The sequence below is a fragment of the Salvia splendens genome, chromosome 13 (genome assembly GCF_004379255.2).
Source record: "Salvia splendens isolate huo1 chromosome 13, SspV2, whole genome shotgun sequence".
Classification (NCBI taxonomy): domain Eukaryota; kingdom Viridiplantae; phylum Streptophyta; class Magnoliopsida; order Lamiales; family Lamiaceae; genus Salvia; species Salvia splendens.
Genome location: NC_056044.1, coordinates 661,723 through 685,118, shown reverse-complemented (window position 1 = coordinate 685,118; position 23,396 = coordinate 661,723). Strand labels below are relative to the sequence as shown.

General features: G+C 37.7%; 4 protein-coding genes and 1 pseudogene across 5 annotated transcripts; 1 reads left to right on the top strand and 4 right to left on the bottom strand.

Annotated features, from left to right (window-relative positions):
- The first annotated feature begins 313 nt into the window (after positions 1–313).
- Positions 314–4,373, top strand: LOC121762546. Its single transcript, XM_042158450.1, has 8 exons — positions 314–354; positions 1,324–1,483; positions 1,567–2,574; positions 2,657–2,712; positions 2,796–3,026; positions 3,120–3,411; positions 3,484–3,680; positions 3,894–4,373. Exons 2-8 carry the CDS (start codon positions 1,340–1,342, stop codon positions 4,045–4,047), a joined length of 2,082 nt encoding a protein of 693 aa, XP_042014384.1. The 5' UTR covers positions 314–354; positions 1,324–1,339; the 3' UTR covers positions 4,048–4,373.
- A 268-nt stretch (positions 4,374–4,641) lies between these two features.
- LOC121762172 lies at positions 4,642–7,452 on the bottom strand (annotated as a pseudogene).
- A 1,166-nt stretch (positions 7,453–8,618) lies between these two features.
- LOC121761170 (membrane-anchored ubiquitin-fold protein 3-like) lies at positions 8,619–11,016 on the bottom strand. Of its 2 annotated transcripts, XM_042156769.1 has the most exons (4): positions 10,383–11,016; positions 9,325–9,495; positions 8,914–9,016; positions 8,619–8,801 (listed from the first exon to the last, which is right to left on the bottom strand). In XM_042156769.1, exons 1-3 carry the CDS (start codon positions 10,510–10,512, stop codon positions 8,961–8,963), a joined length of 357 nt encoding a protein of 118 aa, XP_042012703.1. In that variant the 5' UTR covers positions 10,513–11,016; the 3' UTR covers positions 8,619–8,801; positions 8,914–8,960. The 2 variants fall into 2 exon arrangements, with proteins under 2 accessions (XP_042012703.1, XP_042012702.1); XM_042156768.1 differs by having other exon boundaries at positions 8,619–9,016; positions 10,383–11,015.
- An 885-nt stretch (positions 11,017–11,901) lies between these two features.
- LOC121760080 lies at positions 11,902–13,764 on the bottom strand. The gene has a single exon (XM_042155681.1). The coding sequence runs from the start codon at positions 13,397–13,399 to the stop codon at positions 12,275–12,277; it is 1,125 nt and encodes a 374-aa protein (XP_042011615.1). The 5' UTR covers positions 13,400–13,764; the 3' UTR covers positions 11,902–12,274.
- Positions 13,765–14,091: 327 nt separating this feature from the next.
- Positions 14,092–15,904, bottom strand: LOC121763091 (60S ribosomal protein L30-like). The gene is made up of 5 exons (XM_042159155.1): positions 15,767–15,904; positions 15,538–15,643; positions 15,345–15,446; positions 14,447–14,515; positions 14,092–14,336 (listed from the first exon to the last, which is right to left on the bottom strand). Exons 1-5 carry the CDS (start codon positions 15,788–15,790, stop codon positions 14,296–14,298), a joined length of 342 nt encoding a protein of 113 aa, XP_042015089.1. The 5' UTR covers positions 15,791–15,904; the 3' UTR covers positions 14,092–14,295.
- Positions 15,905–23,396: the final 7,492 nt, after the last annotated feature.

The following is a 23,396-nucleotide window of genomic DNA, read 5'->3' as shown; positions in this document are numbered from 1 at the left end:
TTTTGAAATAATATTACATTGGAAAAATTATGCTGCCTACATGTTATACATAGGTATTATTTATAATTTTCAATTAAACAATATTATATCATTAAAATTTCACTAAAATGTTTTGCCATAAATAATTGCGAATAAATCTAATCTTCGTAGAATTTTTTCTAGAAGTTTAAAGTCGCGGACCAAATTTCATGTTTTTATGAGTTGTTGAAAGAAATTAAAATTTTTAATTAGAGCACAATATTGTGGTTGAAATTGACATTATCGGTAGTTTGAAGGACTGATGTGCAAAAGCAAAAACCTTGTAGCAGAAGAGCTTCCCGCTTCTCCCGTGAATGGTCTGATTCGTCAAAACAGGTCGGTTTCAACTTCAAAGTCTTCTCCTTTTCTTCTTCAAAATCACATAAATATCTTCATTGAATCACATCATTTTTTCACCAGTCAAGAATTCATCTTTTTTGCTACATAGCTACAGAGATTGGTGATTGAATCTTTGACCTCAGAGATCTGTGTAAATCATTCATTTCTCTCCCTTTTCCAAGGGTTGATTAATTTTCCATCGTATATTGTTTCTAATCACTTATTTGATTGTGAGATTTGGTGGATTTGCCACTGCTTTTGATGTTATGGCAGATTCTAATGTGTTGTTATGCAATAAGTGGCGTTTTAGGCTTATTGATTGAGTTATTTGTGAGTGATTATGCCTATTTTAGTTTTCATTTTGTGAATTTTTGTGGTGATTTGGATTGAATTAGAATGATTTGTAACACATGTTTCAGATGTTGATTTGATATGGATGGTTATACTTCATCTTATATGATGATTTGATTGGAATTGGAACAAAGTGTTTGTGTTAAAATTAGGGAGAAATTATTACTACAGTTGACTCAGTTGAACCATATCAAATTATCAATGTGTTATCTTGGATTTTTTTTGTCATTGCCTTTTATTTTCACCTCATTGTGCTTGTGTTGCCTAAATGAACTGTTTCACATCATGGTGACGGATCCGGGGTTGAGGGTTGATTCTTGGTTGATGTGTCGATGGTGTCGATTATAGTTTCATGTATGTTGCATTCTTGGGTTCTAGAGGAGTGATTGCTTTCGAATGAATAAGTATTAAACCAGATTTGAACATGTGCATTAGCTGTTTCACATCATGATGACAAATCCGAGGTTCAAGTGTTGATGCTTATCTCGATAGAGGAGTGATTCTTTTTTTAATGAATCGAGTAACGAATAAGATACAGCTACTTTTATCTATTCTGTTTGCGAACTTCCTGTTACAGATTGTGATATTGAACTCTGCTCGAAAATGTTGTTCCAGCAGTTTTTCTTGCACGATGGAGAAGGAAAGCTTTGATGAGAAGAAAATCACCGTCCATTCAGTTTCTCACGAAGAGGACACATCGGTGAGTGTGGATAGCCGTGTCGCCTCAGTGAAGGAAGACACTCCTGACATTCAAGCGCTCGACTTGGGTGGTAAAGTAAGTATTAGTAAGAAAGATTTTAATAGGCTCAGTGTGGTATGGTTGAGGTCGATAATCGCGAGACTTGGAATTGTGCACAGGAAAAGGAGCTGGATGATATAAAAGAACAAAGTGGTGAAATAGCGGGGAAGAAAATAACGGGAAACTTGGAAGAAGGAGGCGTTGCTGATCATTCAGGGGTGGCTAAGAAGAACCCGGAGGATGTTCTATACGAGGAGGAAGAGGAGCCCGTGTTTGATGGGACTGAGGTCCCGGGGATGGAAGGTAAAAGGAGCTTATCTTCAAGGTCCTCGGATAATAACTCTGAAACACAAGGGCCTGCTTGGCCCGACAAAGCTGTTGCTCTCTCGCAGTTTGTGAAGCAGAAGAGCATAGGCGCAATGTCTACTGTTATCCGTCGTCTCTCTGGGAAAAGCAATGATGGACTGGATGTTGCTGATGATGATCTTAGTAAGGAGGGTAAAGATTCATTGCCAGAGAGTGTAGGGCAAAAGGTCCCCCTGAAATCACCCGAGGGATCCGGATGGAACCCTCTTAGCCTTATTGGCAGAGAAAACAAGTCCGAAAAAGAGGATTCTGTTGAAGAGTTAACGAAGCCGGTTTCCATGAAAGGTAGAATTATCTTTTACACGAGGTTAGGATGCCAGGATTGCACAGAAACAAGGAGGTATCTGCGGACGAAAGGGCTCAAGTACGTTGAGATCAATATTGACGTTTACCCATCAAGAAAGCTAGAGCTAGAAAAGATTGCTGGATCTTCAGTGGTTCCTAAAGTTTTTTTTAACGACATCCTAATTGGTGGGCTTAGTGAGCTGAAGAAGTTAGAGGATTCCGGTAACCTTGAAGAGAAGATCGAGTATGTTCTCAGTGAAGAACCCTCGCATGAATCCCCGTTGCCACCTCTATCCGGTGAAGATGACCAATCGAGTGGTGGAGCTATTGATGAGCTTGCTCTTATTGCTCGGAAAATGAAAGGTTCGATATCCATAAAGGATCGTTTCCATAAAATGCGCAGGTACACTGACTGTTTCCAAGGCAAAGACGCGGTGGATTTCTTGTCGGAAGATCAGTATTTGGAAAGGGCAGAAGTAAGTGGCAATATCGTTCTCACTTTCAAAGTTATAAATACACTCTTTTGTCTGTTCTGATTATTTTAACCGTTTCTAATAGGCTGTTGAGTTCGGCCGTAAGCTTGCATACAAACTCTTCTTCCAACACGTTGCTCAGTAAGTCTCTACAACTTCCGTTTATTCGTTACATACAATTTGCTTTCTTATTTTGCTAGTATCTTTTTCTTGCTATAACGCAGTGAAAACATATTCGAAGACGGAAACCACTTGTACCGTTTCTTGGATGATGATCCTGTCATTTCCCGGTGCCAAAATATCCCGCGAGGCATCACCGAAGTTAAACCAAAACCTATCACGGATATCTCCTCAAGGCTTAGGTTTATGCTCTCTGCAATATTAGAAGCTTATACTTCCGAAGATGGAAAGCGTGTCGATTACACAAGCATTCATGGGAGTGAAGAGTTTGCGAGGTGTGTACAAATTGCTAAACAGAGAGAGAGAAGGAAGGGAGAGTTTCTCTTTATGTATGCATTAGGCTAAGTTTTAGTACTGCTCTGCTCTAGGTACTTGAGGATAGTTGAGGAGCTTCAGCGCGTGGAGTTGCACGAGGTTCCTCGAGAGGAGAAACTATCCTTGTTCATCAATCTTTACAACACGATGGCCATTCACGCCATACTGGTGCTCGGTCCTCCCTCCGGAGCACTTGACAGAAGAAAGTTCCTCGGAGACTTCAAATATGTTATTGGTGGATCAGCATACTCTCTCTCAGCTATCTACAACGGCATTTTGAGGGGTAACCAAAGACCACCGTACAATCTCACCAAGCCATTTGGAGTGAAAGATACACGATTAAAGGTCCGATTGCCTCCTATATGACAATGAATTGATGTTTTCTTTTCTTTACTTGTTGGTTCCTCTCTATCTCAGGTAGCTCTTCCGTATGTGGAGCCTCTCATCCATTTTGCACTGGTTTCTGGCACCCGATCGGGACCACCCCTCCGATGCTACTCCCCAGGAAACATCGACAAAGAGCTGGTCGAAACTGCTTGTACTTTCCTCAGAAACGGAGGACTATACGTTGATTTGGTCACCAATGTTGCATATCCTAGCAAGATACTGAAATGGTAAGCTCACTTTTAGCCTCCGTATTATGTAAGATCGTCTGACGGGTCAAGAAAAGTTTGACCGATCAAATACCCTTATTCAAGCTCGTATTACTTGGGTCGGTTCCGTGGCCTAACCATTTTGGCGGACAGATCTTGACATGTCAGTCCGTCTTACACGAGACTTCCTCAATTGGGTCGTTCTAATCCATGAGGTTCAACTTTGTCATCTAGGTATAGCGTGGATTTTGGCAAGAACGAGGTGGAGGTGCTCAAGCATGCCGTAAACTACATGGAGCCGGCCGACTCTCAAGCCTTGCTTGACGTGCTTTCAAACACTCAACTCAAAGTGATCTACCAACCTTATGATTGGGGGCTCAACGACTAGCATCCCATTTCTTGTCTGTCCTACTCACTCGCTAAGAGTCGAGCAGTAACATGTAAATGGCGTCCCTCTCGAGGTGATGAGCGCGTTCGTGGTCGGTCGAACTCGAGACGTTTTGATCATCCACACATGAAAGAGTTACTTTAGTAAGAAATAACACAACCCGTTGTGGATTTTTACATCCACCACTTTCGATTTGTCTAGAAATGAGGTGCTCTTGGCTCGACATTGTTTGTTCTGTTACACTTGAACCCTTCCTTTTGTGTCGGGTTGTAAATAGTCCATGATGGAGCTCGAACCGAAAGTATTAATTCATTTCTCAGGGGCAAGGATCTAGGGTTAATGCCAATCAACCGGAACAATCAACAAGGTAAGAAGATACATGCACTTATATTTGCCTTTTCAAATGTTGATTTATTTGGATATAAATATTTGGCATAATTTATGTTAGTCTACAATTTATGTGATTCCACAAAGGGAGTATATACAATAATAAACCATCCTACTAGAACACAACACCGATTTTATTATAGCTTACTATAACGTTGGGGAGATAGGCACGTAGAAAGAACTGATAAAGAAAACCGGACTAATTTATTAAAATTCGTTCCCAACCCAAATGGTCCGCTACAAATCACACAATAACGAACCATGGTACACGAACACAATAGTGATATAGGCTTCATCCTAAAAATTGACGTTCAATTTTGCGCATCTCGGCCAAAGCTTCATTCATGTTTATTCTATCGTTAGGGGAATCTGCACAGCACTTGACAGCCAACTTCAGTATTGAGGATGCGAATTCGACAACTTTATCGCCATGTTCTTCGTCAACATTTGTTAGTAAGTTGGCATCTACAACTCGGTAAGCTGCAGATTGTGTAATTGCGGTTTCAATCCAAATCTTCAAGCTTAGATCTCCGGCAAACATATCATCACTTGGTTTCTTTCTCGTAAAAGTTTCCATCAACATCACACAGTAGCTGTAGACGTCGCACCTTGTGGAGACTAGCCCTTCGAACCCATATTCTGAAGAAAAAAAACATCAGCTAGAAACCATGCATTATCTAGTTGAAAAGTAGATGTATATTGATCTAGGTAAAATAAGAATTGACCTGGAGCAATGTAACCAAGTGTTGCTAGAGTGTTTGTTATAACGAGACTCTCCCCCTCGCTCAACAATTTCGATATACCAAAATCAGTTACACGGGCAACCATATCTTCGTCCAAAAGCACGTTACTAGGCTTCAAGTCGCAGTGAACAATTTGGGTGGAATAGCCATGGTGAAGATACTCCAAAGCCGATGCCACATCAATCATTATGCTCATCCTTTGGGTGAAATCCAAGCAATAGTTGTGCAAGTACAACCATTTTTCCAGGTTCCCATTTGGCATGTATGTCTAATATTGCGTAGAACTTCACATTCAACATCAAAGCTCCTCAAACCGGCTTTCGACTGCAGCCTAAACACCTTCACTGCGACAGCATTCCCATCTTCAAGAATTCCTCTAAAAACAGAACCAAAACTCCCTATGCCTAATAAGTTCGTCTCATTGAACTGCTGAGTCGCTCGCGAAAGTTCAAGATATGAAATTCTTTTTAGGTACAGCCGACACTATCGCATCATTTGCTTCAACTTTCCTCCTCGCGCATCCAAGGAAAATAAACCCCAAACACATAATTGTGGCGAAAACAACGACCCCCGCAACAATAAACAGAGCAAACTGTACCTTCTTCGATTTTTTAACAACATGACTAGCTGGGACGCCAAACCTCGGATTCCCACATAGCGCTTCGTTACCTTTAAACGACTCTATGGTGAAGTTGAGGAAAGGACCACCATTAGGAATTTCTCCGCTTAGAGCATTGAAAGAAACGTTAAAGCTTTGGAGGTGCTTCAGCGCCTCCAAAGCCTTTGGCACTGAACCGGAGAGGTTATTACCGGACAAGTCAAGTGTGACCAAGCCGGTAATCCTCCCAAAGGAGTCCGGAATCAAACCTTCAAGCCTATTGCGCACCAGAGAAAGACTCTGCAAATTTTGCAAATCACCAATCGCGCTTGGAATAGATCCTGACAACCGATTCATGGACACATTTATCTTAATTGCTGCTGCTAAACCACCAACTTCCGGAGGCAAGGACCCGGTGAATGAGTTGGACGATAAGTCTAGCTCCAGCAGATCCTTCATACGCCACAAGCCCGATGGAACGGTTGAGTTCAAGAAGTTGGATTCGAGATACAGTTTGCGTAAGGATGTCACATTTTGTAAACACTCAGGAATGGCACCATGCAACTGACTCGCACTGAAACTCAATAAAGACAAGCTTTGTAAATCACAGGCTTCATCTGTGATGTTGTTGAATGCTAAATCCAACGCTTGGAGATTGACCAATCTGTTTAATGTACGTGGAATGCTCCCAACGAGGCGATTGTCGTCTAAAGCGAGACTGATCAAATCAGATAAATTGCCCATCTCTGCAGGGATGCTTCCCTTCAATCCGCATCCATAAGCGTTCAACTGTTGGAGACGGGGAGATAAGTTTCCAACGGAAGACGGAAGAATGCCGCCGAGAGGATTGTTGTTGAATCCCAAATTAATCAAGGAAGTGCAGTTTGTCAATGAAGTAATGAAACTCAAATCGGAAGTTGACGACAGATTATTTTCGGGGAGATTTAAAGTTCCAAGGGAGAGGGGTATAAGGCCGGTGAATTGGTTAACGCCGAGATCGAGCTCTTGGAGCTGAGAGCAGATGGAAATGGAGTCGGGGATTGCTCGATTTCCACCGAGGAGAAGCGACTCGAGAAAGGGAAGACGAGCACATATATGGGTTGGAAGAGAACCGGTTAGATCATTTTGTGTAAGAACAATAAGTGTAAGAGATGAGATGTTGAAAATCTCAGGTGGTGGTGAACTACTGAATTTGTTAGTAGCTAATTGAAGGAATTGCAGCTGTAAAAGTTGGCAGATTTCTGTTGGTATAACCACCTGCGTTGCGCAACTCAATAGGTAAGACACTTCCACTCCACGCAGTAATACATTTTATGCGTTCGAGCTACCAGAAAATGTAAGTAAATTTGGCAAACTTTGAATTTTGCTCAAATTTTCTAACATTTTTAAATCAAGAGGTAAATTTCTGAAATCTCAAGATTTCCCTGCGAGGGCTGATTTGAATAGTAGTATCTAATGTGACATCCGAAAATTCTACGCGGGCGGACGAGGTCAGACATGGAATTTTATCATTTGTCTCAACATACTCAGCATAAAACTAAGTCTCATCATTAATTTGAAATATATGTGCACCACATCAAGACGTATTACAAATAGGCAATCAAAATATATTGCTCATAAAAAATATAGATTTCTGAAAAGGCAATTTTTTTGAGTTACATGTTGAAACGCATTCATATAAATTAAAACATGTATTTCAAAAAGGGCATTCAATGAATGCGTTAACTCGTGAAATTATTAGTAGTGTTTATTAATTGATAGAGAGAGAAATAGAGAGAGGGGCATATACATGTACTAATAGTTTAATAGTTTAAAAAGATGGGAAATTTAAAAAGGTGCATGCCGAGGAAGAGAGGGGTCACATGCTTCCTTTAAAAAGATGAAAAGGTTAAAAGTTGTCTTGGGTTTCTAAAAAGTGCACAATTGTCTAGGAAGAGGGAGAAATAGATTTCTTTAAGAAGCTGAAAAAGTAAAAACAATTCAAACCGACGATCTTCTTCTTCTTCCTCGCCCCAGCCGCTCGACCCAACTCAACCCAGCCGCCCCAACGGCGACCCCTGAATCTCGTCCCACCCACCCACAATGGGGTGACGTCGGTCTCGACCCTTGCGACCCGCGACCCAAGTGCGCTCGGGGCGCGATTTTAACAACACCGCCGCAAGGATTGAGATCCAGCATTTGCACGAAGGGGTACTCGTTTTCTTGAAAACAAGCTGAGGTTTAATGAGTTTAGGTCTATGAGTTTCGTCTTGATTTGACATCTTTTGCCTTTTCTCGCTGCAGCTAGAAAAGATGTGTCAGGATTGTCGGCGATAGGCGGTATTAGTTTGATATTGTCCGTTTTGAGTCAAGTCCGCACAGATTTGTTTTTGATCACTCCCAAAAGGCCTCAAACTAATTGGGATTGAACAGGAATTATATACACCTTCCAACTTCCCTCAGATTTCCGATGTTGGATAGGTTTGTACTCAACAAAAACAAAAACGAAGTCGATGTACTTTTAGGTCTCGACATATGTTTAGGTCTATGAGTTTCGTCTCGATATGAGCATTTGTGCGCGATGTATTGCTTCGATTTTCATGATGTTTTCTCCGCCGCGACTGTAGGTGCAAATGAAGCTGAAGAAGTCAATGCCCCGATGCTGTCGGATGCCGAGCCTCGATGGCCGAGAGCGCTGCGTAGATCGACTATTGTAGTGGCTGCCGTTGCATAGATGTTTTGTAGTTTTGTCACAATTTATGAGATTACTACTTTTTAAACTTCTTTTGCCCTTTTAATGAATTAGTCGTTTCTACATTCCAACTCAAAATCAGTAAAAACTACACTAAAAAAACAAGATTCAATTTGAGCAAAATTCAACTTCATTTTCAAGCTGTAACAATATAGAAAAAGTAAACAAATTTCATTATACATACACAATACAATTCACAGTGCAACTTACCACAAACAATGCTTTGGAGTGTGCTCTCTCCTCAGGCAACTTCTCCGAGACTTGACTGTGCTCTCCTGCATCGTCTCTCAACCATCTTTCTTCCATTTATCGAGCACAAGTATAGAGAACCGAGACCAATAACTATGATGTCATCACATTTTTTTTACTCTATTAACATGTGTAATGTTGTAAATGCAATCAAGAACCTGTTGTACAAACATATGAGACGAGGCGATTGGAGCAGCTCCATCCGTTACAATATGGTGCAAAGACACCCTCCTTTCTTCTGGGAATTTTCCTGCAATTTATCTGTTGAAATACGATGTTTAGAATAGGCAATGAGCTAGTGTGAGTGCACGTGAAGAATACAGTGAAACAAAGCATCAACGGTGAAAACAGCATATAGTAATTCAAACAATTTTGAGACCAGAGAGAGTTCTGTGTGATTCCATAGTTTCTTGCAATTATGAAAACATTATCAACCTTCAAGGAATATAAATCAAACGAGATGTAACGAGAAAAGAAGCAAGGCTATGTTGACATTGATAATTAAACTCACTGAAAATATCAGCTTGGTTAAGAAATCATGACTGTATTGAGGTAGTAAAGATATTTACCACTACTTTTGTCAGGAAGGGGGGGCCGCACGACAACGAGCATTGTGATGACACCTCCGGGGACTTCACTGAGTGGAAGTCGCGATTCAGCAAGTGTTCTGTTGTTTTCAAGAATCCTTCCCGCGTTAATGAGTTTTATATCATTGATGGATTTTGGCCCGTTTTCTTTGTCTGCGGAGTAGAGGTCTTTATGAGGATACAAGGTCATCATCAAGCAATAAATCACATGACAACTTCACAAAATAGAAAATTCAAGCAACCGATGGAATATGGAACTGATATCAAACTCAAACACAAATACACAATCAAGAAATTATAATGAAGAGCAGTTCCCATTTGATGATCATTATTCATTATAATCCAAGAATAACTTTTTATTTAAATCCACAAATATTTAAAATGTGGTGTTGAACGTTCTATTTCTGTATGGATAATAAATCTCAAGCAGTCTACCTAAAAGTTATCTACTTAGTCTTCATTCTATAAAGGCTGAGCAACAAGTCACATTACAACGACATAATGTTGTTTCAGCTAATCATACACTCGCAACTAAGAAGCATCAATGCATAAACCTTATAAAAACTTCACTTCCATCATCAAAGGAAATCAGATGAGTTTTTCAACACAAACTCTATGCCCATAATGTCGTTTAAGTTAACAATTTTATGCAGCAAACAATCCTCAATGTTACGACATAACACTATGCATCATGCCCTAGCTAATACATGATCAGCTAATCATATACTCATATTACTAAATGACACTACTTTTCAAATATTTAAGTTTCAGGTAAGAACTCAAACGGTACCATTTGAGGTGTTTGCAGCTAAGAAACATCAACGCGTAAACTTCATAAAAACTTCACTTCCAACATCAAAGGAAACAAGAAGAGTTGTTTCCACACAAATTCTCTGCCCCTATTTCTTCACTACAAATGCCAAAAGCAGAATCAAGAAACACTAGAAATGAACAACAGAAACTAGAATTCTAGCAAAAGCACACCATGAGGAAATCAAATCACAAGAAATCAACACCAAAGTAAACATGTGATTCAAAACCTTTAGGCCATTGAGCAATAATATTTTCCTTGAGAGAAGTCACAGTTGCACTAGAATTATACTTGCTTGGCCCAATGTCACTGCCATCAGCAAGCCTAAACTTGAGCTCCACCAATTCATGCACAGCCATTAAATACAAATCACTGCCTCAAATTCTCAAAACCGACAAATCAAATCAAAGTCAAACCCCCAAATTACAAGAAACCTCCAAAGACTCCACCTTTATTGCATCCCAACAACAACAAAAACCTCAAATTCAAGAAAACAAGACCATAGCATAGCAGAGATCCCAGATCAGAAATTTAAAAAATCCAGCCTTTCAAATCAAGGAACACAAACACACAATAATTTTATAAAAAAACAGATCGAAATTGGAAAGATTTCTGAGGGGGAACATCGTACAGCTAAAAAGGGTGGTTTTGAGTTGGAAAATTGGTTGAAAAGATTGGGATTTTATGGATATGAACAGTTGATTAGATGAAAGGAGTAGAAACTTGTTTTGTTTAATAATGGAAATGAATGAGTAGTAAAGATTGGGGATTTTATGGATATGAACAGTTGATTAGATGAAAGGAGTAGAAACTTGTTTTGTTTAATAATGGAAATGAATGAGTAATTGATTTACTAATTTACAGGAAGAAGATGCAGATATTTACAGAGATAGGTTTAACTGTGGTAGGAGGTGGACTGTCGGGCGATATTTGACTTGGGGAAATTGCAAAGGGCCCCTTGCTTTTAAAGGTATTGCTTCTTGGGCCCCATCATTTTGGAAAATTTCTAATTGGGAAAAGTTTCAATCTCTTTTGGAATGTTTAATGTTACTCCATATGGTTAAATATACATATTTTATTATTATTCGTTTGCAAAAATGAAAGTTTGATCTTAATATTTAATTCTATACTATTATTTAGCTTATTTTTTAATAGTGTTTCTTTATATTTAATTATATTATTTTGAGTTTCATATATTTTTGAAAGTTTGATTTTAATGTTTTATATCTAGACTATATTTAGCTTAATTTTTTAAATATTAAAAATGTTTGTCTATATTTGATTATATTATTTTAATGAGATTCATTGAGTATAGTTTTCTAAAATTGGTGAATGCTAGGTTATGCATTTTAATTATCTTTAATTATGTGTTTAACGTTGAAATTAACTTGGAAGAGCGAGAGCGCATACTTCAACAAGAAGGGTCATTTTTGTTTGAAGATATGGATGTATCAACTTGTTGAATGTAACACTAGAATTAGAAAATTTTATTAGGCCAAAACTTTTCAACCTTAATCTTTTAATAATTTAATAAGGATTTAAGATAATATATGCTCTCTGTCCCAACTAAATTGGGTCATATTTTTTTTAATATTCCAATTAGGTTTAGTCATATCTTTATTTGATAAAAAAACAAAATATTGAATAAAGAGAGAGGAGATATGGCATATAAATGTTGAGACGAAGATTTAAACCAATGTGGCATACGTTTTCCCTCTTTTAAATTTAAAATTCAAAACAACACACCATCAACAAATGGGTATCATATTATTAACATGCCCGCAGAGACATAGCACAGTTGGCAAATGAGGGGCAGATCTTGCTGCAATCATATTATTAACATGTTTGGTATTGAATAAGAGTTGGAATCAAGTGTATCTTTCGCGGATCATGTTCGAATTCCAATAGGAGCTTTTGACACGGTAACGATCACATTTCGACACAGGCCGTCCCGTCACTACCCTAGCTAGTATCTGCTCTGAGCATCGTCGATGTCGCTACAAATTGCAAAACCAAAATCATCCCCAATTTCCACCACCTTCACCTCATAACCAATCCCCAAAAATAACCAAGGGTTCACAAAATCTCTACAAAAAAATCCCCAAATCAGGGCTCTCAAATTCAAATCTCTGCAAATAAGCCCCCAACAAGATCGAAATTAGGGCTCACAAATTTCTGCAAAAACTTGGCATCCTTCATGAACACCATGGTTGCAAGACTCGGCCAATTCTCTCTCCTCATCTTCTTCTCCTCTTCCAGCACTCTCAAGACCTTCAGCCGTGGCCATATCCGTTTCTCCAAGCTGTACAGGAACACACTCGGCGTCTCCGCAATGCTCCTCCGATCATACCCCCCACTCCCCTCCACCGCCGCCGCCACTCTCATCATCTTCTCCGCCGACGTCGCGAACACCTTCGGCGAGTTCCTGAACGCCCTCGCGATGTCCTCCTCGGAGAATCCGAGCTCGCGGAACGCCTCCAGCTTCAATCGCCACGTCTCGCTCGTCATCGAGCTGATGATCCTCACCGCGTGGATGAATCTCCCCGATTTACGATCCGAGCCTAATTGATCCGCTTTCTCGATGAATCTACTCATGTTCTCTGGTTTGTGGAGGAAGAATCGCGGATTCTGGCACATCAGCGTCGTGATCTGATCCGTCGACACGCCGCAGCTCTTCAGCGATTCGACGTTGGGGAGCAGAGTGCCCTCCATGTCCCTCAGGAACAGCCCCGTGGTTTTGAGGAATCTCGCGGCGGAGGCAGCGGATCCGAGCACGGACTTGAGCGTCACGATCGAGGACGAGATCCGCGGAGCGCTGTAGTTGAGGAGGCGCGATTGGTTCGCGACGATGTCGAGGATGTCGGCGAGGGCGAAGCCGAGGCCGTGGAGGATCTCGAATTTCGGCTTGATTGTGGCCTCGAGGTGCGCGGAGAGGAGCTGCGGCGAAGATTTTAGGACTTTTTCTAACTGAGCGGCGGAGAAGCCGGTGTTTTTGAGGAATTGGATTATTGAATCGGCGGCCTTTTGGTTCCTGATGCGGCTGCGGGAGGCGATCTGCGCCGCCGCCTCCGGGGAGAGGCGGTGGTCGTCGATTAGGAACTTGGTGACGGTGAGGTGGTCTAACGGCGGATTTGTGGCGGTGGTTGAGAAATAGGGGGAGGCAGAGAAATGAGATTTGAGCAGGAGTGAGGAATTGTTGGCGGAGTAGAAGGAGATTAGAGTGCGGCGGAGAATTGTGGCCGCCATGGGAGGAATGATTGAAGCTTGAGCTATGAATTTGTTTCCAAAATCGCCATTAATGGAAGAATTAGGGTTTATGAGGAGCTGCCTCCGCACCTCTCTCACTCTCAGTCTCAGAGCCTTAAACAGTTAAACCAACTAGGAAAATGGCGGAGCTGAAGCGTACAAATTTATTTATAAATTGGATTATTTCGTGCCATTTTTGTTTATTTACCAAGTATTTTTTTTGCTAAAGTAGGAGTAAGACATACTACTACTATTTATGTAGATTAATCATTTAAAATATTATCGATTTCTATTTCTTTTCTGGTACGTAATCTAATTTTTTGGTTATTAGATTGTAATATTTCAAAAATAAAACAATAATTCGATTGTGTTAATTAATTGAAAACCATTTCCCCAATTTTTATTTGCATTGATGCCTTGATATTTTTGTTGATTTAAATGATGGGTTAGTCACATCCGAATATTTCTCAAAGACCCAAATCATGAATGATAGATTCAACACGGGATGGGATCCCCTGCTGTGGTGGGAGCACAGCAGGGGCTGCTGCCCTCACCCAAACAAATTTTTTATATTAAAATTTTTTTTTTTTATAATATAAATTTATTATTAAAAAATTTGGTTGTGTGAGGGCAGCAGCCCCTGCTGTGCTCCCACCACAGCAGGGGATCCCCATCCATTCAACACATCGAAAAACTTAAAAGAATCGCATTCAGCAAGAGGATGATCACAATCAAGTTCAGAAACAGTCATTTCTTATATAGGTAATCCAGCCTTAACCAAAAATGTAAAAACTCAGACAAGACTAGGTTCAACTACCACAATGTTCTAATTCGTGCAAAATTTCAAACAACGAAGGATCCAAGCAAACAAGAGAAAAGAAAGCGGTTCCAATGGTTCAATGATCCCCAGGCAAATTTTTTATGATGTCGGAGTCACCTGAAAACATAAAAATCCAGAGAGGTTATTACTTGCATCATTTAGCACAAGAGCTTGATAGGGAGTTAATCAATCAACATTAGTGTGTACAGATAATATCGGAGTTATACCTGGGTCAACTATGCTGAGGCATGAGACGCGGAAGTACTTCCCACATGCTGTCCCAAGATCAACATTGTCTATGCAGAAAAAGCAATAGGAAGGTAGTAAGCAAAGAATGAATTATACAGCTGTTACAAAGAGCAACACAGGATGGAAGAATGCTCGACAATGATGAAAAATCAAACGACACAACTTGAGGCAGGCAAGAACTCAGCAGCCACCCAACATCTTATCATTCAATTAAAATTAGATATGAAGAACATGTAATCAGTTTCTAGCATGGTGGAAAAGATCAGTCTTAATTGATCAGAAACTTCTATGTGAATCACCAATCATGTGTACCTCTTTTAGATGCAAACGCAAAAATGATCACACAATTGAATCTATTTTGAGGGAAGAAACTTATGGAACACGATTCAATAGCATGTAGCACTTCTATGTGAATCTCTTTTAGATGCTATAGCAAAAATGATCAGACAATCAAATGTATTTTGTGGAAAGAAACTTATGGAACTGGAGTCAATTGCACGTAGCACTTCAAGCATTACACATTAAGTCTTGCCATAACTAACACATAGACATATAGCCTCAATGGTATATTTAAGATATTATCAACTTAAAAACAAACATTGTTAGTTGTGAATCAATTAAATAAATGCGTTCAACCAACAGAAAAAAAATCAATATCCAACACAAATTTCTTGAATCTCTAAATGTTTTGGCTAACAAAGGACATGGACAGTAGCCAATATTCTTAAAACAAAAGCTACAATCAAGAAAATCTCCAAATGCAGCTACAAAAAACTTGAAAACCACTCAAATCCATTGGAATTCAACAGATCATACTTCCTGAAAACATATAAATAAAACCAACTAAAATAAACTGAAAATTGGAAAGAAACTCACTCCCACTGTAATGATGTACACCAATTTTAGCAAGCATTGCATAGTACTCAATCTCAGACTTCCTCAATGGTGGACAGTTGTTGGATATCAATATCAATTTTCCTGTCATTAATTCAGCCCCAATTCATAAAAAAAATAGCTTCAAACAACCAAAAAAAATAGAATAATTAAGCTCTAAAACATAATTTAAAACCTTTGGAACTCCTGAGAGTCTTGAGCACAGTCTTGTAGCCAAGAGTGTATTTCCCACTCTTCATCACAAGAGCGAGCCTGTTGTTTATGCTCTCATGAGTCTTCTTCTGCAATTTTTCAATTGGTAGACCGAATCAAATTCCATCACCACAAATTAATTCAATTAATTACATTTATAAATATTATCAGATGCGTATATCATGCGTCGAGATAGAAAGAGAAAGATCTACCGTCTTCTTTCCGGGGGCCACCATGGTGGAGTCTGGGAAGAGCTGCTGCGGCGGCGATGGGAGGAGAGGGGAATAATTGGGTGGAAATTATGGTTAGGGTTTATGAAGTGGATTTTTGGATTTTAAATTTAATTCTTGATGGGCCCTTTTTGGTTTATTTGGCCCAAATTAGGATTTATGGGCGTGTATAGTATGGGTTTGGAATAAATATTAGTTATGGCTAAATAAAACAATTAAGGTAACTTTGTGCCTAGCTAGAGGTACACTTGGGTACGTGCGCCCTCACTATGCGGTCAAACCCGAGCAACCTGGTGATGTCGGCTTGGTTACGGGATTTATTAGCGCGTAGAAGGCACATGACCCGAATATGGGTTTGATCCTGCAAGGGGAAGATGTGGGAGAGGGTGGAGGCGGCATGGATTACCTATTATCGAGATGGAGATGGGAGGACAAATAGCAGTCTTCGAATGGTGCATGATGCGATTTCTGAGCTACTTGGTAGTTTTGGGTGGACGTCGTCGTTTGAAATTTCGTCATAATTCCCTTCTCTCACTACCTCCTCGATCGAATGTGGGTTGAAAATATGCACGTACATAGTACATGAAGCGCACACTCATAGAAGTTATTTTTGTCTTGTGGCTGAATTCCATGGTTACTAAATTAAAAATACAGTGGAGTTCGCAATATCAAACCATGATTATGAAAAAGGTCCAATTAAAACAACTTTTTTATGACCTTCGACAATGGAAATATATCATTTGCTACTAGGTCGCTCCAAGATGATTGTAACATTAAACTTTGTGATGCATGTAATTTAACAATATTAAAGAGAATAGAGTTTAATGATGTGCGAAAGTAAAATGATGTAGACTTATAGTCTTATAGATTTTAAATAAGAAATTATTATGTGTGATTTTTATTCATTAACATACTGTCTTTTAAGATCTTGTACATGCATTTGCTATTGGATTATATTTAATTATTATTGCTGAGGTTGTCATAACTACTTTAGCTGTTTTTATTGTGTGTATTATTAGTAGCTCTTGAATATTTGAAGTATTTTATTTGCGATAGCGTTTATAATTATTTTGTATCAACACATTTTTTATACTACTACAACACTAGCTAGCTACGAATTACGAATTTTCAACAGCATCCAATAATAATCAGTATATACATTACTATTATTTTATAGTATAAGAAAATAATGTGTGTATCTTACACGATTTTTAATAAAATTAGACAGTAGGTTTCATAAGTAAAACAAATCGTCACTCTATGGATTATTCTTTATGTTAGTTAGTGGTGTTGCTATGTTTGATGTTTTTGTGTAATAATCGTGTGTATAGTTTATATGATAGATTGAGCATTATTATTATCGTAGTGAATATTTAATTCTTCTTCAGTTGTATAATAAACGACAAAAAACATCACATCGAGTGATTATATGTCAATCAATATAAAGTTTTTAATTCTTAAAGTATCCAAGAATCGTACCACGTAAAGATTCATAAAAGTCATAAAAGTGAATGCTTCAAGACTAAAATAAATAAAAAAGTAGTCACAAAGTGAAGGAAGAAAAAACGATAAGATCGTAAGAAAAATGATTAAGTTAGCATTAGTGGTATCAAAAAAGCACCAAAATTATTGGAGTAACATGCAACCTATTCCTGAAAATGGTATTCATTCCCACCAAACTAGCTATATTACTAACATTCAAATAAGTTGGCAACTGTTTCTAGTCTAAATATTAGATCGAAGATTTAAATGATTTAATGTATAGAATAATGACAGATTTAGGAAATGAAATTCGGATGATTGCACACAATAGAAAAGGTCGTCGTCAGCATCAAAAAGCAGAAGCAGTGCAGGTAGTCATAGCTGGCACATGACGAATTGGAAAATAAAAGTGGACTTTAGTTATTCATGGTTGGATTAAAACCACAACATTGATGGCCCGACATAAAAGCTCTAAATGGCATACTTAATGAAGTTCTCCGATCTTTACAAATCGACGAATCACTGATAGGTTGATTGACCTCATATCACACATAGATATATTATTGTACTTGAATATGATGGTGTGAATTAATGAAGTTTTGTATCTTTACGAATCAACGGAATTCAGTGATAGATTGGTCGACCCTAAAAACAAGTAAACTTGTCAACAATATTAACTAAGTCAAGATATAATTTATTATTTGTATATAAGTAAGTGCATACTGCACAAGTAGCATAATACATTTACAGCTTTAACATATGACATCGACAAGCTTACCTTCCAATAACTATGCCAAATTATCAATTTAAAGTTAAAAAGGTTGAAAAGAAAGACTTTGCCAAATTATTCATAGAATGAACATTTAATTGACAATATGAAGCTTCAAATATTGTTCCACTTTCAGTAACTTGATTTTTTTAATTAAATGTATCTAATTTGCGACACGTAAGGGTATCCACTATAAGGCGGACTTCAAATAGTCCCGCCATTTTTTTTATCCACAGCCCCAGTTTGTTTGTCCGCGCCCACAAAAAAAAGTGTCTGCAGCCATAGTGGACACTTTTTTTAGCCACTTTTCATTTTATTTCATTTTTTATTTATTTTAATTCAATTATAATTAAAATTATCGGACTATACGTAATTAGAAAAAAACTGCCATATTTAAATAAATTAAAATTAAATACTAAATTTTCGTCGTATTAAAGTAATGGAAAAATTATACAACAAAAATTTTAATCAATAGAAAATCACAATGTCCATTTTTAATATCAATTGAATCCACAAATTTTAGTGAGAGAAATTATGAATGAAGAGTTGGAATGATGTGAAAATAATGAAGTGAATTGGGTGTATTTATAGGTAAATTAAATTGAATTTTTAAAAAACGAAAAAAAAATTCGTCTGCCCCAATCCGTCATGCCGCCCACCGCTGATCTATAGGCCGGCGCGCCTATCGGCGCGGCGCATCCTCACACTCTTCTCACCAGAGGGCCTTCCGCCCCAAAAATTACGTCACCTCCGGGCGGACGCTACCCGCACTATAGTTAGGCGGGCGACGGCGGCATGGGGCGGCAGGCGCGCCGCCCCTATAGTGGATGCGCTAATATTGACAGTGTATCCATTACTACTTTTCAATTTTTTAGAATTTATAGTAAAAGATTGGTGTCAATAATTCCACGCAGCACATTTAAATGTAAAAATAATAAGGCATCAATTATAATATCTGTAATTTTAATCAAAAGTATATTTATTTTAGGAAAAGCGCAAAACGCTCCGCGTGACACGCTACCTCGAAGAGCACACCCTTAATTTTAATTTGATAATTCCTAAAAAAAGAAATGGAATTTGATAATACTATTTTTAAATGCGGCTACCAAATCTAAGTCATCTAAAATTACCCCACATGGCACATACTAACCTTTTCTAGTAGGTTACACCTAGGCATGCACAAACCGACCCGGCCCGGCGGTTAACCGCCGGTTCGGGCCCGCCGGTTCATGAACCGGAACCTGGCCCGGAACCGGCGGGTTGAACCGGCAGAAGGGTTGAAGGGTCGGAAGGGCCGGTTCAGGTTCGGTAATATATTGAACCTGAACCGGCGGTTCAAAATCGGCGGTTCGGCGGTTCGAACCGCCGGTTCAAAGGGTTAAATAGTGTTTCGTAGGTTAGGGGTTCGTAGGGTTCGCGTAGGGGTTTAGTATAGCCGTTGGAACCGGCGGTTCGCGGGGTAAACCGCCGGTTTGTCGGGGTAAACCGCCGGTTCGGGAGCCGGTTTCTGACGGTTCCGGCAACTTTTCAGATGCTAGGCCGTAGGGTCAGTGTGTAGGCCTGCAAAACCGGTCAGAAACCGCCGGTTTTCGGTCAGAAACCGGCGGTTTTCTGACGGAAACCGTGGACAACCCGCCGGTTTAGGGTTGAACCGCCATATGTTTTTGTATATGCAAAAACAATTACATAATTGTATTTGTATATACTCTAGTCGATGAAGTATATTTCTCTATACGGCTAAATGAGGGAAATTTTTGACAATTCTACTATATTTGTTGATTGTTAGACGAAACTCAACATTTAAAGTTGAATTGCTAAAGGTGTCCTTAATTTAGTTATGTAGAAAGATCTTCTTCGCCGGTTAAGAGTATATATATAATACACTTATACGTTTAAGAACTTCAACATCGTTTCTTGTCATTTGTAATTAGTTCTTCACTAGTAGTCTCATTTGTATTTAAATTTTGTTTAAGACTTCAAGACCGCCATATGTTTTCAATTTGTAATTGTTGTAACTTGTAACGTGTAATTTGTAAACATGCAATTTCAATAAAATTGCAACTTTATCCGTATTTTTTTCAATTTTATTTACTCACATTTCATAAAAAAAACAAACTTGAAAAGTGTAATGTAAGTTGATTAAAATTGAAAAGTTGAAAAATGCAAAAAAAAAAAAAAAAACAATTCGTCGAACCGTCGAACCGGCCCGGAACCGGCGGTTCAAGCCGAAAACCGGCGGTTTTGAACCGCCCCGTAACCCGCCGGTTTTTTGAACCGGAACCGGAACCGCCGGGAGCTAGGCGGGCCGGTTCAGGTTCATACATTCCCCGACCCTTGAACCGCCGGTTCACGACCCTGAACCGGCGGTTTTCGACCCTTGTGCATGCCTAAGGTTACACCGATCTATATCACTTATATAGCAGGAGTAAAATATGCACTTTAAATTCAGCGAGAATTTTAATTTGAAATTGATAAAGTAAGAGAAAGGTAGAGAGAAAAAATAATTAAAGTATTGTTAGTGGGAAATGAGTCTCACCTGTTTAGAGAGAAAAGAGTTTCCAAAATTGGAATGTACATATTCTTGTAGGACGGACTAAAAAAGAAAGAGTGTGTATTCTTATGAGACAGAGGGAATAGTTCTCATCTTTGAATTATTATAAAGATGATCAAGAATTACTACTCTCTCTGTCCCACAAGAATATGCACTCTTTCTTTTTTAGTCTGTTTCACAAGAATATGCACTTTCCAATTTTGAAAACTTTTTTATCTCTAAAGTGGTGGGACCCATTCTCCACTAACAATACTTTAATTACTTTTTCTCTCTACCTTTCTCTTACTTTACCAATTTTGCATTAAAACTCGTGCCGAACCCAAAGTACATATTCTTTGGGGACGAAGGAAGTATAATTTATCTTTGAAAAATCTCTTAATAAATATAATGCGTGCTTGTTTACCGTGTTTAATACTCTTTATTCATAACTAGTACTTCATCCTTTTCATTTTAGGAGTCCTGGTTTGTCATTTTTAGATGTCTTACTTTAGAAGTTACCATTGGAATATTCCATAAATGATAATAGACCACACATTCCACTAACCTTTCTTCATTCATATTTTATTACTATAAAACTAATAAGTATATACAAGTAGGACTCACATTCCACTATATTTTTTACTAATTTTTCTTTATACTATTTCTTAAAACTTGTGACAAACTCAAAATAGGACTCCTCAAGTGAGACAGATGGAGTACGTTTCGACACAATTTTAAAAATATGAATATATATATATATATATATATATATTGAAATATGAGTTATTTTTGTATACTATTACTATTTAGAATAACGTGTAAGTGTAAATGTGAGATATACATACTAAATTATAGTAATTGAAATGAGAAATTTGGTATTGGAAATTCATAATGAAAAGTGAGATATTCAATGAAATATACTCTTATCTAATGAGGCTTCATAGTCCAACAATTTACTAGGGTATTGTTCGATTGCTATAATTATACTTCTATTAATCATTTTAAAGCTCTGTACATGATCCAACAACTGATCGTATGTATGTGTGAAAATCGATGCCATCTTATTATGCATGATAAATTTTGTGTACTTAGCTATAACTACAAATTACAATTTACAGGAATGATGTGATGCCCAATTATCAAATGTTTGAATCATAACACGGTTTTTTAGTTCGTCATGTTAGGTAATTTGCAGGTTGATTACGGATATAAATTTAATTATCGATGGCATTTGTACATGGTGTTAGGTATAGTACAAAGTTAGGTGAATAATGAATCCAACAAATTATATTTGAACATCATACTACGTAGATATGAATTTATAGTTGATGTTTATGTAGCTTCTAGGCAATTCATACCTTCATTTCGCAACTCAGATCCAATCACAACTCTTTTTTAGCTGTCATATCCATATTTACCTCAAATTTAATCATAACTTAATATTTTTACTTTATTGTTTATAATTATTCTCCAACTCTACATTTTATTTGATTCTATTTTCTTTATTTTTCAAGTGAAATAAATAATTAAAATCTTAAAATTATTTAAAATGATTTTTTTGACTATATGTGGAGAATTTTTTGAATGAAGATGACTTAGTGGTATATATTTGCAATGGCAGATTTAGAATTTGGAAATAGAGAGGGTGAAATATATATTACTAGCTTGGTTTAGGGCGGATTTCGATCTTCAGAGCGACATCGGAGGCGAACGGACGGGTGCACATGACAATTTTACGTCTGGATAAGGGGAAATTAGTTGCACGAAATCCGCCACTGTGTTTGATGTTGTATTTATAGAATGATAAATTAATAAATAAATATATAAAAAATAAAATACTCCGTATGTTTGTTGTGCATATCACATCCAATTGATTTTCCAACGGTGAAGATCACCCCATCAGACCGCGTTGCAAACCTGTTCTCGCACCCCAACTGATATCTCGACCGCGAGCAACACGTTCCACGTCGTCCTCCAATGTGTCCACACCACGACCCCATGTTGTCTGACCTCACTTTGCCGTATTGTGATCGGACTTATTGTTTTGATACTTTCTATTAGCATATTTAGAGTAATTTGCAATTGATATGACAAAGTATGTAATTCATAGCACCATTAATTCTGAATATCTTTGAGTCAAGATTGAACATACTTTTTTTTTATTAAAGGGGATTGATTCATGTTTTGAAACTATAGTATAAGTGGAGTACTCTTTTAGTCCGTTGGCACATTTTTTTTGTCATGAGATTCAAAAAATTGGTGTTTAAAAATAGAAACAGAAAATAAAATATTTTAAAAACACATTTTTTATTGAAAAAAGTTAATGTAACTATAATAAAATAGCTTGAAAAAGAATACAATTCAATTCAACTTATTAGTATTCAATAATTATGAGTAGGATAATGTAAGTGTTCTACATCTTAATAACTAGTGCACCAAACTTAGAGCATTTATAAGAAAAAGGGTAAATGAAGAGGTAAAGAGACATAACTATTATATTTACTTCCCTTTATAAAAATTTATTTTTCAATGAAAGAGATATTTAAAAAGGTATTATATTTATAAAAAGTTTAAATTTTATTTGTTTTTTAATTTATCTTCTTCTCTTGGAAATTATATACTACTCCCTTTTTAAGAAGATAGAGTTATTTTCTAAAAATATATCTTGTCAATTTATCTTTCCACTTGATAGATGTAAAAAAAATTTAAAAATAAAATTGTACAAAAACAATACAAAAGGCAAAATTAGGAGCTCAAGAAATAAAAAGATTGACACTTGGCACACTTTGCAGAATCATTGTAAGAAAAAACATTAAAAAAAAGGTCCATAA

Bases quoted from the DNA above. Each gene is read 5' to 3' on its own strand.
- LOC121762546 (XM_042158450.1), top strand. From the start codon at position 1,340: ATGGAGAAGGAAAGCTTTGATGAGAAGAAAATCACCGTCCATTCAGTT. The intron at 1,484-1,566 runs GTAAGTATTAGT...AATTGTGCACAG, and splicing joins CGCTCGACTTGGGTGGTAAA to GAAAAGGAGCTGGATGATAT. The intron at 3,412-3,483 runs GTCCGATTGCCT...TCTCTATCTCAG, and splicing joins TGAAAGATACACGATTAAAG to GTAGCTCTTCCGTATGTGGA.
- LOC121761170 (XM_042156769.1), bottom strand. From the start codon at position 10,512: ATGGCTGTGCATGAATTGGTGGAGCTCAAGTTTAGGCTTGCTGATGGC. The intron at 9,496-10,382 runs GTTTTGAATCAC...TCTACTCCGCAG, and splicing joins TATTGCTCAATGGCCTAAAG to ACAAAGAAAACGGGCCAAAA. The intron at 9,017-9,324 runs GTAAATATCTTT...GTATTTCAACAG, and splicing joins CCTTCCTGACAAAAGTAGTG to ATAAATTGCAGGAAAATTCC.
- LOC121763091 (XM_042159155.1), bottom strand. From the start codon at position 15,790: ATGGTGGCCCCCGGAAAGAAGACG. The intron at 15,447-15,537 runs GTTTTAAATTAT...AATTAATGACAG, and splicing joins GACTCTCAGGAGTTCCAAAG to GAAAATTGATATTGATATCC. The intron at 14,516-15,344 runs GTGAGTTTCTTT...TTTTCTGCATAG, and splicing joins TGTACATCATTACAGTGGGA to ACAATGTTGATCTTGGGACA.
- LOC121760080 (XM_042155681.1), bottom strand. From the start codon at position 13,399: ATGGCGGCCACAATTCTCCGCCGCACTCTAATCTCCTTCTACTCCGCC.